The sequence below is a fragment of the Convolutriloba macropyga genome, chromosome 10 (assembly GCF_964194025.1).
Source record: "Convolutriloba macropyga chromosome 10, txConMacr16.3, whole genome shotgun sequence".
Taxonomy (NCBI): domain Eukaryota; kingdom Metazoa; phylum Xenacoelomorpha; order Acoela; family Convolutidae; genus Convolutriloba; species Convolutriloba macropyga.
Window position 1 is genome coordinate 42,623,549 of NC_134477.1, and position 17,660 is coordinate 42,641,208.

Consider the following 17,660-nt stretch of genomic DNA (forward strand, 5'->3'; position numbering starts at 1 on the left):
TTTTAGTCATTATTCGGGTTTGTTTAGCAGGTGTCAGAAAGCCTCCGTTCGTTAAGCATTGATGATAAAATCATGGAAAAATTTTTTGCCCATTGATTAATTTTCAATTTTTTAATATCACAATTTTTAGCAGTTTTTTTGTAAGTTTTCAATAAAATTTTTTTTCTGGCACCAGGGGCCCTGGGACCTCCTCCATGGTTTGATTAGCTGCTGCATAGTTTCTAGAGTTATTGGAATGGTAATCAATTTTTTTATGACTCCAGTTTTAGTAATAGGTGGATAAATTTTGATTTTAGTAAAATTTCTTGAAAATTTTTCTTCTGTTCCAATTTTTTGGATCTCTATGAACTAGCTAAACTTTTTCAGGCTTGAAACAGGGATACTGGATAGTTTCTAGATACAATGAAATGGTTTTGAAGATATTAATTTTATGAAGTTTTGCAGAATTTTGTTATAATTTGCAATTGTTTTGAAATTGCAATTTTTTAGTTTTTTTGTCCTTTTCTGAGTTACGATCATTACTGGCCTACGAAACTTTTTAAGTCTTGCAGATGGGTTACTTGTCAGAACTCCAGAGACAAAAAGTGGTTTGAACTTTTTCATTGCGAAATCTGGAAAATTTTGCCTTTTCAAGTTTTTTTCTATTATTTTTTTTTACTAAAAAGGCTAGAAATTGCACAGCTGAATCCCATCATGGAAAATTTCCCTGGCTCTCTCTCTATCTTTGGGTTAGGGTTTACTTCCTTCTTTTTTGCGTTTTACTTCTCTCTCTCTCTCTCTCTCTCTCTCTTTGTTGATCCCCCACTTCATTTACTGTTGTGTGGCGTAATGTCGTCATCTATTATCCTCATCAACGCTGAGTTATAGTAGAAAAGTTTTTTATCATAAATGACTTAACTAGCACTTTTTAGGAAATCATTGGTAATTGCTCTCAGAAGCAGTTTGTAACAAATATATTAATCCTGTTTGTTTCCACAATTTTCCGCTTTGACTTTTCCTCAGAAACGGGATAAAAAGGTAGCGCACAGTGGGCATTAAGTTCTTTTAGAGCCTTTTAGCCCACTAGTCTCCAAGTATGCGATTCACAGAAACTGTATTGGAGACTTATACTTATGGTTTGAAGAGCGGTTCTTAGAAATTGATCCCACACCACCACCCACCGCCGCCACATCATTCACCCAATCCAAATTTGCACCCCCGCTGCGCTCACCTTACGCCCCTTCAATTAAGCTAAAGCTGGACTCGCTAAACCGTGGCTACCTACTGACCTAGCCAACCGCTCGCTAGTCGTTTGAGAGCAATTCGCCCGACGTTATATCGGTTATCTTTAAAATGAGAGGTTTGTTTGGTTTCATTTGAATGTCGAGTTTTTGTGTAACAGTCTATAATTCGTGAATGTACTCCGGATCTGCTGCTTTTTTAATGTCATTTTCTCTGATTTTTTAATGTTTTTTTTCTTTTTTAATGATAACAATTTGAATCAATTCTGATAACTATTTTTCTGTCTGGTTTTTTAATAATATTGAAAATTTTGTTCGTGAACCTGTTTTTGACAATGTTTTTTGAACTAAAGATATTTGTTTCTGTATAAAGAATAGTTATTTGTTGTCCCGACGCCAAATAACTGGAAATCCTCATGCTCCAAACTTTGTCTTTTTAATAGTGATTTGGGTTTTCAAAGATGATAGTTAATCAATGATAGTTTTCTCGGTTAAACGAGTCTAAATTGAAGTTGATTTTTAAAAATATTGACGACTTTTAAATACACACGGTGTGTTTGCTATTGTTTTCCTTGGTTTCGCTTCACCATGAATTTATCCTTGCCTATTGTAAAAGTGTGTACATTGCTAGTGAAATTATTATGATCAATATTCGTTATATACTTTTAAAATAAATTTGGCACAATAAGAGCTCTATGATAGGATGTTTTTTCGAGATCCTTTACCAACTTGTATATTGTTAAGTATCTTGATTTAATAATTTTAAGTTCCTAATTTAATCAAATCAACCAGGCCGTCAAGTTGTTCTGTAATTTTTCTTTCGTTGTAATTCAGGACGTGTTCGCTATTTTTCTCTTCATAAAACAAATCTTTGTTTCGTTTAGACTATCTTTGTTGGCTTTTGAGCATTTTTCGTGAAGTTTTTAACTTTTTCAGGCTTATTTTTTTCGTTCGTTCTCAATGTTTTTAAAAATCTCATGCTCAACAAACAAATGGTAGGCAGTTCTTCGTTTTCATGCTTCAAGTTTTAGCAAAAATTGAAAAAATAGACTCAGATAATGCGAAATTAATTCATTAAGTTGTTTCACCCGCTGTTTTGTTGTCTTTGTTGAAAGTTTTTATCCTGATAGAGCATGCAAACGATTTTTTACTATCTCAATGCCATTTTTGATCTGTTTGAGCACAATGTACTGCATGCAGAAAGCAGTTTGACAAAAAATTTAACACTCAATTTGAAAACAATCTTAATTGTGTGACATTTATGCCTTCATTCCTGAGAATGGTTTGAGACAGTTGAGTTTGGCTCCAAATTTATGTCTTAATAGTTTTTCCCAAGATTTTCACAAGAATTGGCGTCTGTGCTTTTTGTGTTCTTTAACTTCTTCTTTTGAACGGCTTTAAAATAGAGCGGTGTATTAATAGGTTGGCGTCACTCTAAGAACTTGGTTGCACTATAAAAACCTATTTAAGGTTTTGCGCTCATTTTTGTCTATAATATATTTGTTGTAACTTATAACTTACTTCAATAGCAAGTAGTTTTTTCTTATACACGAAGCTAAACTTTAGTCAGTATTAATTCGACATCACTAGAGGGTTTTTAGTTCTTTCATGTTCTAATCTTAATTGCTTTCCTTCGTTTCTTTTGAAAAGCGAGAACTTGTAACTAAATCAGTCGACAGACAAACGTTCATGGTCTTAAAGATCTTCTGTGTTTCAACTAACTTGCCGCTTTTCAATACTTTGCGTGAAATATTCTGGTTTCTTTATGCTACTGTCCTTTTCTTTTCTAATTGTCTTCAAACTAACGTAGTTCTGAGAAAATTCCGCAAAAAAAATGCGTATTTGTTTTGCTGTAATTGTTAGCTACAATAGAATTAGGTAAATTGGTAAATTAATACAAAATCAATTTGCTTCGGTATAGAATTGTGCAGTCTTTGTAAATATCTCATGGCTGCATATATGCCATTTTGAATACAGGAGCAGTCCACACAATTGCTCCAGAAGTTTCCCGTATTTTGTAGAGTTTTTTGGCCTTTTGGCCGTTCGATGTATTTTAGAGAGTTATAAGTTTAAATTTTGGAAAGACCGTCATGTGTAGAGTATCAAACTACAAAGTTAATTTTGAACTTGCTTTTCCGAGGAGTTATCGTCTTTTATATTTATGTGAATATTTGACTGATTTCCCTTGTTTTTGTTCAAATTTTTATGGTGTCTGCTGAAATAATATCAAATTGTCAACAACAGTGTTATGGGTTCTACCTTTAACGATAGAAACGGTCTTTTTGAATTTTTCTATCAAATTTTTCGTAAAATTATCGAAATTTTCAACTAAAATTGACAGCAACTTTTTAAACTTGATTCGAGTTTTTCCGCTCCCTGGGAAAACTTAAAAGAATTGATTTTTTTGCCGTCTTTTCGGTAATTTTAATGGATATTTATCCATTATTTTTATTTGTGATGAGTAAAGATTTTATGACTGAAATATGATTGCGCTAAGATAATAAAGTGTGCTTAATAATGCGTTACGTTATTAAAGTTTGTTTTGTCTTTTTGCGTATTTGTATAATAGTGGTTTCAGATTGTATTGAGGTGCTGTCTTTCTCAATTTTTACATTATTCTGTCAAATACAGTCAAGAAGATTTCTTCTGAAGTGTCAGTTCATGATAGGTCCTATTTACGGTATGTCCTAATTTAAGTCCAATGAGTTCATATTGTTTTTTGTGCAAAAATGTTTGTAGATTTTTTGTGTTCGAAACAGTGTTTTTAAAATTCTAATAATTCAGTTCTGCCTTCAGTTGTTTTTCTTTTTGTAGTGTGACATATTTTCCACAATCAAAGTTCGAATTGGCTTCCTATGTATGTAAAGCGAAACCTATCAAATGCTCACGGTTGATAAACAATGGTTATTTGACTTTGAATATATTTGTTTTAAAAATAGCGAATTCTTGAGCTCTGCCACTTCGTTGATGTTATTTCTGTGAACTTGAAAATTAATCTATTAAGATCTGTTTTTTTGTTCATCTCCCAGGTTCTTGTTTTTATGTCTCGTCACATTATCACATTTAAGAAAGGTCACACAGACATCGAAATTATGCCAAATTGAACATATGTAATGGTTCCAATGATTAGCTTATTGCCAAAATATCTTTGACACTGTTTTCTCGCCGATTTTAATCTGAAATTTTTTAATTTTGCCTGCTTGACATATTCCTACTATTGACTGGCTTCAATGGCTTCCTTTTTTGCTGTAAGTAATCTTTTCAAAATGTACTGTTGTCGGCTAATGGTTTGAATGATTTTTCTTTCGTTTGTTTTCTAAAATATTAGTCTTGTTTAACTTTGTTTTTTTGTTCTTCCTTTTGCCAATTGGTCATTTATTCTCAATCGTTCCTGTTTCCATCTGATTTATTGTGAAGAGCACGATAATCGAATTGTTGGTTTTTGTTTTAAGTGACATTGACAAATATGTGTTTTATGAGTTTTTGATGCTGGTCAAAGCTTGTTTTTATTGTTGTCTTCTCTTGTAGTCCCTTTCAAAAGCGGGCCCTTTGATGTTTAAGTGAGGTGCAAGAGATTTTAAATACTCCTCTCAGTCAATAGCATATGGTTTTAATGGCTTCGGAACTGTGTTTTTTCGGAAATTGTTCGAATTTTTGTGTTTAGCCATTTTGTTGATATTTTGTAATTTTATGAATTAGTCACACTAATTACAGTTCTCTTTGGCTTTCTGAGAAAAAAGAAGAATATATCAAGTATTTTTTATTTTATATTTTGTGGTTGTTATGACTTCAGGAATGTTTTTTTGTCAGAAAATTTTGTTATGAAGCTTTTTTTACTTTCAGGTTTGACTGTAATTGATTTTATGAATAATAGCATACATTAATTACAGCCAAACCTTATTATGTTACTTATATTTTTTTGGTTGTCTCGTTATTTCCTCATTTGCAAGTCTCAGCGGCGCTGTAATTCGGTAGAATTTCCGTTAGTGCTATTCAATTGTTAACAAGTTTTTTGCTCATACCCCAATTTTATCCGTACAATTTGGGTTGTTGAAATTTTCCTATCTCTTCCCCATTTTTAGGACAAAAATGTGGATGATTGGGATTGAAGCAAATCTAAGAGACATGCGCACTTCAAAGCGACAGTATCAAATTCGTCTCTGAATTAACAATTGTTAAAAAGACAGATAGACACCATGATAAGCAGTTGCTCTTTCGAGTGAACTTAATTCTCTGAATGTGCGTTCTGAATCAAAAATTTATTGCGCTTTTTGTTACGTTTTAACTTAGCTCATTCTTGGATTATATTGATTTCAATTATAATGGCCAACCAAAAAAATACCCCTGACCTAAAGCAACTCGTACAGAGCATCTTAGATGGGGCAACAAAAGATGCAGTGCAGGCTGTGCTGGGCCGCCGTGTGGACCATGAAAGACAAACAGATGAGAGGTTTGCAGACCTGGCCAATTTTACCGAGAGACTGGATGCCAGGTTAAGGGAGCAGGAGAGGTATCCACGCAAAAACTCGGTGATAATTGACAACCCTCCCTTTGATGCGACGAAGCCAACCGCTGAATGGTTGCCAAAGTTTGCTAGAGTTTTTAAACAAACTAAATAACTTTGTGATGTTACTATAATGGAAAGCCGTCTAACTGCTTATCACAAATTACCGGGCCCTGAATAATGCCTGCTGGTATTACTCCATCGGTGATTGTTAAGTTTACTCATTTTCGAGACAAAGAGGAGATGTGCAAAAATAGAAGGATGCTTAAACACATGTTTAATTCAATTAACAAGAGAAAATTTTGGATGAAAGAGACCTTGCCACCACCAGATGCCTTTGTCGAGAAACTGGCTCCCAGTAAAAAACTAATTGCAGTAACGAATAATTGTAAAATTTCAGTGATGTGTAAGAACAATAAGGGTGAAAATGTCTGTGAGGGTTAATAATGCTCTAGATTTTAATAATCTAAAAAATCAAGTGAATCGTGATGTTCCTAACTTGGTGCTAACGCTGTAAAACTCAAAGCTAATAATGTCGTGGCTCAAAAAAGACAGCTTGATGAACGAGAAAGGGAATTTTCGGCAATGTCCCATGAAGAAAAAGACAACACAGTGCTCTCTTTGATGGTTTTTGAATTGATTAAATTTGTTTTGAAGCTGTAAACTTTCTGTTAATGACTATCCAAAGTTCTGACAACTAACTAAGCCTTGGTTTTATTACTCTATGAAACACAACATTTGAGTTTAATAAAATTGTACATAGAGCTAAAGAATAAAGAGTTACCAACGAGTATAAATCGTATTTGAAACGAAAGAATTTTTTTAACCATCGTAGATTGTTGCGACTTCCGCGACAATCTTCTATAAATTTTAGTGATGTCCTGTAATCACCTTCTGCGACTTCCGCGAAAGGAGAATATGATAGGCATGTCTTGTCTTGTAAATTTTTCTGCAGTATGTTGCGACTTCCGTGACATCTTCTGACAGCTTAGGGAATCTATTTTTTTTCCTTTTGCGAGTTCCGCGAGAGGAAACTGACTAACATTTTTGTTTGAGCATTGAAAACCAATTAAGAAAAATTGTCGGGGAAATAACATGAAACTAATGAACCATTGCTCTCATCACAACGTTTTCAATGTTTTTTTTATCCTACTGTTTCTACTTGGACAAAAACGCAGAATATTTTAAAAAAACAAACAAATTAGAACGTCAGTGCATAGAAAATGACAGGACACGCAATGGAGCACTCGATATACCTCCAAAATATTAGTTCCTTAAGACAGAATTACGATCAAGTTGAAGTATACCTTAGTCAATTAACAGATGAACCGCTAGCATTAGTCCTCACGGAAACCAGATGTTCGGACAAAACCAAGTTGGAGGGATATAGGCTCCCGAATCTGTCTACCATGGTAACATGCAACAGAGATAATACTGGTGGGGGATCTACTCCATTCGTACTAAACTAGTAAAAATTGTAAAAAGCATCGTTAATATTATGCGAATACTCAATACTGTTCATCAGAGTGGTCCTGAAGTGCTAATAGTAACAGGAGTTATAAGTCTACAAATTACCCTATAGATGAATTCTTAGCTATGTTAAGCGATCACATGATGAAACTTAAATCAAAAGATGGTACGAAACATGTAATCTGCGGTGACTTTATTATTAACGTCTTCCTAGAGGATCTAAAAGCAAGCAAATTGATTGAAATGTTGTCATATTTTGGATTTCAGCTAAAAAACAACAGAATGGCTTCCAGAGAAACCACGTGTAGCAAAACTTGCATTGATCTATTTTTCTGTAATTTCGAAGGTGTGTGCAATGTGGACAAAACAGCTCTTTCTGATCATTATGCAGTCTTTTTCTCATCAACTTCTTTGCAATTCTGGACACGACCGTGGCCTCTGAATTTATAAAAACACAATTTAAGAAACTCAAAGAGGAGAAAATTAGGAAAGAAAATAAATTATCTAGTCCACCTTGAAATTAAAGAACGACGTTTAATGATAGTCTCTTTATATTGATCAATCAATTGAGTGGCTTTAACAGACGATTATTTCTCCCAAGGAATCCATTATACCAACCGTTTAACAAACTAAACCACGATCGACTAATCAATGGATCACAGCAACAATTCGTAACCCTAGCAAACGAAAAAACTCTTAAACTTATATCTAAGAGATAATACAATGGAATCAAAAAAACAAATACAAAATTATTCGTCGTAGAACAAAAGCAGCCTGCAAGTTAGCAAAGACAATTTTTTTGATCAACAGACTGGCAGGAAAAATGGGCGACAGACATTATTCAAGATAGTCAAAGATTTAAATGGTGATAAAAATAATGAACAACAGTGCACCGTAGACTGCCATGATATGAACTAATTTTTTACTGCCATTGGAAAAAACGTAGCTATGACTAAAAACAAATCAGCTGATTTAAAAAACATTCCAATACAAAAGCAAACAGTGGTTTTGCAGAAAACAAATGCGGATGAAGTCTTTGAAACAGTCAGACAGTTTAAAAGAAAATTTCTGTGATATGTTTCAGTTAAGTAGTTGCCTGCTGAATGCCGTTAATCCGTCAACGTGTGAACTATCGGCGTCATTTCTCAACTGATGCGTAGAGAAAGCATATCTCAAAATTTTAAAAACGGCCAAAGTAGTACCAATTTTCAAATTGGAAGAGAAAGATAACGCACAGAACTACCGACCTATATCGCTACTCCGAGTAATAGAAAATTATTTGAAAAATTGATCTATATCCGACTAAATGGTTTCCTGGTTCAACATAATACTTTGAGCGAAAGACAGTTTGGATTTAGAAATAACAGAAGTACAGTTGACGCCATTGCAAAACTTACTGAACATATCAGTTTAGTTCTTGGTTCTTTGGTTGAAACATGAAGTGTTTTCTTTTATTTGGCAAAAGCATTTGACACTGTTGACCACAACCTTTTTTTAAAATAAATTGCGAAAGGTATGGACTGAGAAGTTGTGTTTATCATCTCTTGAAATCCTATCTATCTGATCGTAAACAATTTGTCCAGGTTGGCGACAAGAAGTCTGCCGTTTTATATGTCAAATATGGTGTCCCACAGGGGTCCGTTTTAGGACCAATTCTTTTTCTGCTGTACATAAATGATATCTGGAGAGTTTGCTAATCAAGCGAAATCATACTTTTTGCAGATGATACAACTATTTACTCTTCTAGTAAACTTAATAATGATGACTTGCTAAACGATCTTGGTAGGTTGTGCGATTGGTTTGTCAGAAATAAGCCGACAGTAAATTTCTCAAAGTGTAACATGACGTGTTTTGCAAAAAGAGAGACTGCGAATAGATTACAATTACAAGGAATACCATTGTATGACAAAGCGAGTACAAAATACCTTGGTGTGCATATTGATAAAACACTAAGCTTTAAAACGCACATAGGAGCAATCAAGAGCAAGCTGTAAAAAGAATCTTGTTTCCTCCAATACAAAAATAGAGTCAGAAGGGATACTTTGATTAAATTATACAAACTCTATGTCCAACCACTCCTGCCGTATGATGTACTAATTTATGGTTGCGCAAATTTAACTGGTCACAAAACTTAACTGGTCACAAAACCACATCAGGATATTTGGACTGAAAACATTCACAGCGTCCGCGAGGTCAGTGAAAAATATAAACTACACACCTATGGAATTGCATCTATGAGTTGTTAAAATTGATGTGTAAGAGCTTAAGACCGAGTTCTGACTGTGACCATGGATCAGAAATTTTCAGCAATGAAGAAGTCTGCAACATTCAGTCTGATGAGAAGAAACTAAAAACTGTGAAATCCTTGAGGTTGACGACGTGCCAACAAAAAACTCTAATGTGCCGAACAAGAAAATTGTTTAATTTTCCGGTTACTCCAGACAAAAACATTGTAAGAGAATTTTTAGTTGTAAACGAATCTGTTCTAGTTAATATACTACATAACTTAAGAGATAATTACATACAGGGAAACGAAGTGTTGACGGGACAGTTCAGGTAACTTGATCAGTAACGTAAGGTAACTTCTTTATTCTGCAAGCTTAATAGAGGCACCATCCTATGGACAAGCGCAGGCCTTTTTGGTGACCTCTCGAATGTGTTGTATATTTATACACTAGTTGGGAAATAAATTATTATTATTATGATTTAGGACTAACCCAGCTATGTGTTCCGTTATTGTGTGCATCCTTCGGAATAAAAAAACAGGTAACGTTTGAGACGTTAGTCGGCTGTATTGTCTTATTGTCATGAGTTAGTGAGCCAATTGCGAGTTTCATTCTCGAATGCAGCTTATCATTGATTCTGTGTCATAGGTGCGTGGGCTGTTCAGTGTCTGTTTCAAATGCGGACACGGAGGACATCCCAACCATATGCGAGACTGGTTCTCTTCTGCAGAGGGAGAGAATGGATACTGTCCTCTATGTGCCACTGACTGCCTCTGTTCTCAGATCTAGTCCAACTACGCCACACAATGTTCCACGGTCCTTGTTAGAGAATATAGAGCAGTATTGATTGGTATCAGAGCATCTTAACATTTTCATTCAGTACTATGCGGTTATTGAAAGGCCAATTTGATAGAGTTATACGCATTTGGCCGACTCCGAATTGTTAACATTGCGAAACATTGTATTCGCAAAAATAATCAGTTCATCCTTAAATTATATGCAACACAGATGTGCTATAAACTGAATCTATATTTTTATGTACTCACATTATGTGCGAGTAAACTCTTTATTATTTTTTATTAATTGAATATTCTGTAGAGTAGATTTTAGTTCATATACAAGAAAAAAAATTCAAATGAATTTTTTATTTTTCTAGGTTTTAATGCAAAGCAATTTAATGAAAGGGTGAGAGCTGTAATACCCATCATTTAGAGTGGCTATTGCGGCGTGTAAATATTGAATCAGCGGTAAAAATCAAAATTGATTGAAATTCCTTGTGGTGGGAGGGTTTCTGGCATCTTTTAGACACCATTATCTGCACGTCGCGGCAAAAAGATGTCGATTTCTTTGAATGATTTCCGCCTTGGATTTGGCAATCTACGTTCAATATTGTTGCCTCAATATAGATTTCTCTCGCATAATGTATTTTTAAAATATATGTTCATTCTTACAGCAAGATTTATTGATGATTTGTATTACCAACATCCCATTGCTTCAGATTCAATGGATAGTCCTCTACCTACCATGAGCCTAGTCGGTTCCAAAAACAGGGCTGCAGTCAAAGATAAACGCCGGGGCATAACAAGCGATCTATTGGACTCAGATTTTGACGTATCTTTTTCCTCGCCTGGTCCAGCCTTTGCCCCGGACGTTGAGCTGGATTCTAAAATGAGCTCTATGGTTTCTTTTATTAATCGTGAAATGACATCATTGGGTCTGAAGTGTTTGAAACTGGAAGAAAAACCTTCGAGCAATTACGACGTAACGAAATTGTCGTTAGCTCTATCGTGTGTTGAGGCTCTGAATCGAATTAGAATGTCAAGCAAACACCACGAGGACTTGCAAATGGCCTTTAATAGTTTGTCAGCTGATAATAATATTTTGAACAACCAAATTAAGAAGTTGAAAAATCAATTGGAGACATCAGAGCGAGATCTAGCGAAACTTAAAGAAACCGATCGTCAAAAGAAAAAAGATTCAAGCGCAACTTTGCAGAAACTCAACCTAGAAAAGCAGAACAATAAGAAAAGTCACGCTCTAGTGCAGCAAAAAGTGACCCAGTTAGAGCATAGTTTGAAACGGAAAGAGAAAGAGAATCAAGTTCTGAAGGATAAAATGGACGCATTTTTGGGCTCAAAAACTGGCAAAAATGCATCATGTGGGGTTCTGACAAACTCACAGAAGTTTAACAGTGCTTCGAACATGGTATCAAATGGCAATGGTAGTAATGTGCAACCGGCTTCTATTGAGATATTGAACGATAGCAAACCAAAGAGAGCAAAATGGATGGTGACTCCCAAATGCTGTTGCGAGGAATCTGACAAACAAGAGTTTATGAAAGTGGTCATTAATAATTTGGAACACAAGCAAAAGGTTAGAACACAAAGAGCTTCATAAACTTTCCAGTAATATCATTTTCAAAATCAAAAGTTCGAAAGAAACAGGACAAGCATATAAAGCCCGGTCATTAAGTCATAGTGCATTAGGTTATCAAAGTTCATTAAAGCGATTGCTAGCTTGCATTAGTATTATGCTTAATAGCGTTCAGTTTAAAAGCTGAATTAATTGTAATTTTAGAATCTAACCGAATATGCAGAATTTGCACACCAAATAAAAAAATGACACTTCTGTCAATTTCTATCTGTTTTTTTTTGCTGTTTCAATCCCAGTGTGCGTCATTGTGGTCAAATAGTTCTTCTCTATTATATTCCAGTTTCAGGTTTTGGTCAGTGAGAACTCAGAGCTGAGGAACTTCATTGCAAAAATTGACGATCAACTGAATTCCTCACCGCCAGATTTCAGCAGTCAGGAGTCATTACCAGAGTCCACTAATGACGCCCCCTCGAACAAAACGAACCCGCTTTGCGAAATGCCAGCTGAAATAATGCAAGAAACGTTGTACAATTCTATAGTGAACAAAATATCAAAACTAAGTGAGCAGAGATTGCAGTCCGTCAGAAGCAGTTTGAGCAGTTTATATGACGAGAAGGAAATGAAATTAGGTGACAAAAAGTTGAAAAAACAAGAAAATTATCGCGAAAGTTTGTTAACTGATGACGAAGACAGTTTTTAATGGAACTGTTCAAAGGATTACAAGGTTTTTGTTGTAAATTTTTGTTTTATTTCATTTTATATGTACGCCTTGAGTTGTGATCTCGATATTAAAAGGGACTCCATTAAAACTAAACTCAAAAATGGTTTCCTTTGTCAGTAAAATTCTGTCAGGCATGTATAATTTTCATTTATATTAACGAACATTTGTGTTTTGAATTTTATTTGAATTCAATTGATGTGTAAATATAAACGCTAATATCGAATTTTTTTGGCTCCCAGATGCAGTTTTAGCTAGCTGTGCGGCTCTGTCAAAATTGTTCGTTTGCTCTTAAACAAAGTTTTCAGCAATTATATTAGTCCTGTGGTCTTTTCTGCGATTTTTCGCTTGACCGATTTTCCCTCTGACCCATTTGACTTTCGTCCTCAAATCCTCTAAATTCTCCTCGGACCCGGCGATTTGGACCATCTTATACTCCAGCTCACCAACAAGCCTACCCCCCCCCCCCCCCTACTCCACTCACACCCACCTGATGCATCCCTAAGCCCCAGCTGGCTACTGCTGAAGCCGACCGCTCAGTAATCGTTTGAGAGCAATTTGCCCGACGTTAGCCGGTTATGTTTATTATGTGAAGGACCTTGCAGAGTAGAATATTATTTTATAAAAGGGTTTTGAGTTTTGTTTTTTTGTAGCGCATATCCGGTAAGAAATGTTCTATAGATTCCTGAAAAATTCTGGAGAAAAAGGAAACTTCAGTTCAATTATAGCAATAAAAACTGGAAGTAGCTTTCTGAGATTTTTATATCGTACACTCTAGTGTACTAATTGAAAAAGATTTAAATTTACTTTGCTGAAAGTTTTGAAGTATCAGTTTCAATATTTTGAGAATCGTAGACATGGAAACTTTTTCAGTGTTTTAATCAGTTAACCGGTTGAATTGGGACGGTTTAGCCAGGAGTTATTTTGAAGTTATTTAATTATTTGAATATTTAAAATTCAGATTTTTTGCAAACTTTGGTGGTTTTCAAAAGTATTCCAAAAAACTGCAACATCGAAGTTATGGCCAGTTTGGCAACCATGCAATACTTGAGAAAGCATTTTAACAGCTTTGCAATTTATTATCTAATTGCGCTTCAAAACAATAAGAATGAATGTTTTACGTTGGGCAACAAATATTTTTGTAGAAGATCTCAGGTTGTGCGAATCTGAAGTATCAAAAACAATGGGTTACTTGTTTCGCGCCTTTAATATTCCTTTGTAGAACCTATTCTTTGGCACAGAATGAAAAAAAAGGTAATCAGGTTGAAGCAGTCCTTGATTTGTTTCTTGGTACTCACATTGAGGGTAATGAATGTAAGTAAAGTTTAACTAAAATGAACAAGGAGGCTCGTTAATAAGCGTACGCACAATGTTCCGACCGCTCCCATCCGCATTCTTGACTTAATTGGCTGACAAATGATGAGGACTTAGAAATTTATCAAAATATACATATCATTCGGCAAACCACTAATGGAATAAAATAATTTGAGGGCGATAAACTTTGTTGTTAATAGGACTAACAGTAAAGTTAATGATAAAACTCAATTAACAAACCTTAATTACGACCAAAACTCGATTTCTATGAAAAAAATAATTAAAAAAATCCTCGCATCAGGGAAAACCTAAACAAAATAATTCAACCTATACTTCAAAAGTAAAGCTATGGGAACTGTCCTCAATGCGACTGGGTAACAGGTCGACAAAAAAGAGGCCAAAAGCTGAGAAGTGCAAAGATACTCTTCGATTTTTGCAAACAAATAGTTTTGAAGGCATAAATATCATTTGATTTTAACTGAAATCACTAAAATGTTTATTTTTATCTCCATAGGAAGCAATTGAGACCTGTCATCATTCACTGTGCGTCATACTACTACAAAAAAGGACAATTAGCGACAAAGTTAAAAAAGTTCAATTAAGCTTTGCGCAAAACGGCAGTGAAGCCGTGAAAACCATAAGCTTGTCAAAAACAGCTTCAATAAGATCTTCAATAGCACAATATTTCAAAGCCAGTTGGACGTGCCATTATTGTTATAATTTAAAAATAAAACAAAAATCCTTTAAAAGGTTTAAGTATATAAAAATCTCAAACATTTTGAAATCTCGTAGTAACAGTAGCGGATATCCGGTAAGAAATTGTGTATAGATTCCTGAAAGATTCTGGAGTAAAAAGGAAACTTCAGTTCAATTATTGCAATAAAAACTAAAAGTAGCCTTCTGAGATTTTCATATCGTACACTGTAGTGTACTAATTGAAAAAGATTTAAATTTACTTTGCTGAAAATTTTGGAGTATCAGTTTCAATATTTCGAGAATCATAGACATGGAAACTTTTTCAGTGTTTTAATCAATTGACTGATTGAATTGGAATGGTTTAGCCCGGAGTTATTTTGAAGTTACTTAATTATTTGAATATTAACATTTTTAAACGATTTATTTTCAATTTCTGCGAAAATTTTCGTGGTTTTCAAAAAGTCTTCCCAAAAACTGCAACATCGAAGTTTTGGCCAAAGTGGCAACCATTCAATACTTGAAAAAGCATGGTAACAGCTTTGCAATTTATTATCTAATTGCCCTTGAAAACATAATAGGAGTGAATGTTTAACATTAGGCAACAAATATTTTTTTAGAGGAACTCAGGTTGTCCGAATCTGCGGTATCAAACACAATGGGTTACTTCTTTTGCGCCTTTAGTCTTCCTTTGTATAACTTTTTCTTCAGAATGAAACAAAGGTAATTAGAATGAAGCAGTGCTTGATTTGTTGTTTCTTGGTACTCACAGTGCGGGTAATGAATGCAAGTAAAATTTAACTAAAATGAACAAGGAGGCTCGTTAATAAGCGTACGCACAATGTTCCGACCGCTCCCATCCGCATTCTTGACTTAATTGGCTGACAAATGATGAGGACTTAGAAATTTATCAAAATATACATATCATTCGGCAAACCACTAATGGAATAAAATAATTTGAGGGCGATAAACTTTGTTGTTAATAGGACTAACAGTAAAGTTAATAATAAAACTCAATTAACAAACCTTAATTACGACCAAAACTCGATGTTTATATGAAAAAAATAATAACAAAAATCCTCGCATTAGGAAAAACCTTAACAAAATAATTCAACCTATATTTCATTAGTAAAGCTATGAGAACTATCCTCAATGCAACTGGGTAACAGTTCGATAAAAGAGGCAAAAAGCTGCGAAGTTCAAAAATACGTTTTGATTTTTGCAAACGAATAGTTTCAAAGGGAAAAATATCATTTGATATTAACTGAAATCACTAAAATGTTTATTTTTATGTCCATAGGAAGCAGTGGAGATCTGTCTTCATTCAGTGTACGTCATAAAACTACAAAAAAGGACAATTAGCGGCAACAATTTAAAAAAAGTTCAATTAAACTTTTGCGCATGGCAGTGAAGCCGTGAAAACCATAAGCTTGTCAAAAACTGCCTTAAAGATCTTCAATTGCACAATATTTCAAAGCCAATGGGACATGCCATTATTGTTATAATGTAAGAATAAAACATAAATCCTTTAAAATAATTAAAGTATATAAAAATCTCAAACATTTTGAAATCTCGTAACAGAAGCGTATATCCGGTAAGAAATTTTGTAGAGATTCCTGAAAGATTCTGGAGGAAAAAAGGAAACTTCAGTTCAATTATGGCAATAAAAACTAAAAGTAGCCTTCTGAGATTTTCATATCGTACACTCTAGTGTACTAATTGAAAAAGATTTAAATGTACTTTGCTGAAAATTTTGGAGTATCAGTTTCAATATTTTGAGAATCATAGACATGGAAACTTTTTCAGTGTTTCAATCAATTGACCGGTTGAATTGAGACGGTTTAGCCAGGAATTATTTTGAAGTTGTTTAATTATTTGAATATTAACATTTTTAAGCGATTAAAATTCAATTTTTGTGAAAATTTTGGTTGTTTTCAAAAAGTCTTCCAAAAAACTGCAACATCGAAGTTATGACCAAGTTGGCAACCATGCAATACTTGAGAAAGCGTGTTAACAGCTTTGCAATTTTTTATTTAATTGCGCTTGAAAACGTAATAAGAGTGAATGTTTTACATTGGGCAACAAATATTTTTGTAGAAGAACTCAGGTTGTGAAAACCATAAGCTTGTCAACAAGCCTTAATTATCTTCAATTGCACAATATTTCAAAGCCATTGGGACGTGCCGTTATTGCTACTATTTAAAAAGAAAACAAAAACCCTTTCAAATGTAACAGTAGTAACAGTAGTAACAAAGCCTAAGAAACAAGTGGTTGAAAGATTGATTTTTAAAAGCCCATTAAGCCAATTGGGCCTCTTATTAATGAGACTAAGTTTTGATACTACAAAAAACAACAATTACAGGAAGAAGCCGAAACTTTACAGTGTTCAAGGCACTATAATTATGATATGTGATCCGGAAGAACTGTATACCATCTTTTGCTTCTCATCTGAACATCAACGGGTCTTCCCAAATGACAACAAAAGAAATCCAAAAACAACAGTGAATAAATCACGAAATTTCTTTTCGAAACTGAATGGTCGAAGCCATCAGTCAAAACAAATTACCAACCTGAGATAATGTTTGAACCAACGAAAGCAGTTGAGACTTCTCATTAGTGCGATTGGGTTACATGGTGAGAAAATCAAAAGCAAAAAGGAGAGTTGAAAAAATCTTTAAAAAAATAAAGTCAATATGAAAGTCATTATATCAAATCGCTATAAAACGAAATCTTTAAATAGGTTCAGTTATACGTCCTGGGGAAGCGATTGAGACCTATCATTATCAGGTATATGTACAACAACATAAAGAAAGACAAACAAAGCCAAAATAAAAAAGTTCACTCAAATTTGCAAAAGAGAATTGTGTCTCAGCCCAAAGGCAAAAACTATTAAACAAAAACAATTAACATTCATATACGCCTTTTGCAACGCTGTGCATTTCTCCAGCTGTGCTTTTGTTTAATTCGACGCGTCAATAGTGTGAATTTTTGCTCAAAATTGAAAAAAAAATTAAAATTAGTATCAAAACCAAGAAACCATAAGATAAATATCAAACCGTTACAGACATTAATTTTTCACCCACAGAAAATAGGTTTCAGCCTGTTTTTACTGACTTTACGCCAGAAGTTGAAAGAAATAAGAT

At 34.2% G+C, this 17,660-nt stretch overlaps 2 protein-coding genes across 3 annotated transcripts in view; both read left to right on the plus strand.

Moving 5' to 3' along the window:
* LOC142348141 (uncharacterized) overlaps positions 1-10,572 on the plus strand; it is an 87,985-nt gene extending 77,413 nt beyond the window's left edge. For both annotated transcript variants that reach the window (XM_075399346.1, XM_075399347.1), the window contains one exon: positions 10,068-10,572. In XM_075399346.1, the coding sequence (XP_075255461.1) occupies positions 10,068-10,208 (141 nt within the window). In that variant the 3' untranslated portion in view covers positions 10,209-10,572. The remainder of the gene's footprint in view (positions 1-10,067) is intronic.
* Positions 10,573-10,830: 258 nt separating this feature from the next.
* Positions 10,831-12,736, plus strand: LOC142348558 (afadin- and alpha-actinin-binding protein A-like). The gene is made up of 2 exons (XM_075399944.1): positions 10,831-11,792; positions 12,139-12,736. The coding sequence occupies exons 1-2, from the start codon at positions 10,857-10,859 to the stop codon at positions 12,490-12,492; spliced, it is 1,290 nt and encodes a 429-aa protein (XP_075256059.1). The 5' UTR covers positions 10,831-10,856; the 3' UTR covers positions 12,493-12,736.
* The last annotated feature ends 4,924 nt before the right edge of the window (positions 12,737-17,660 follow it).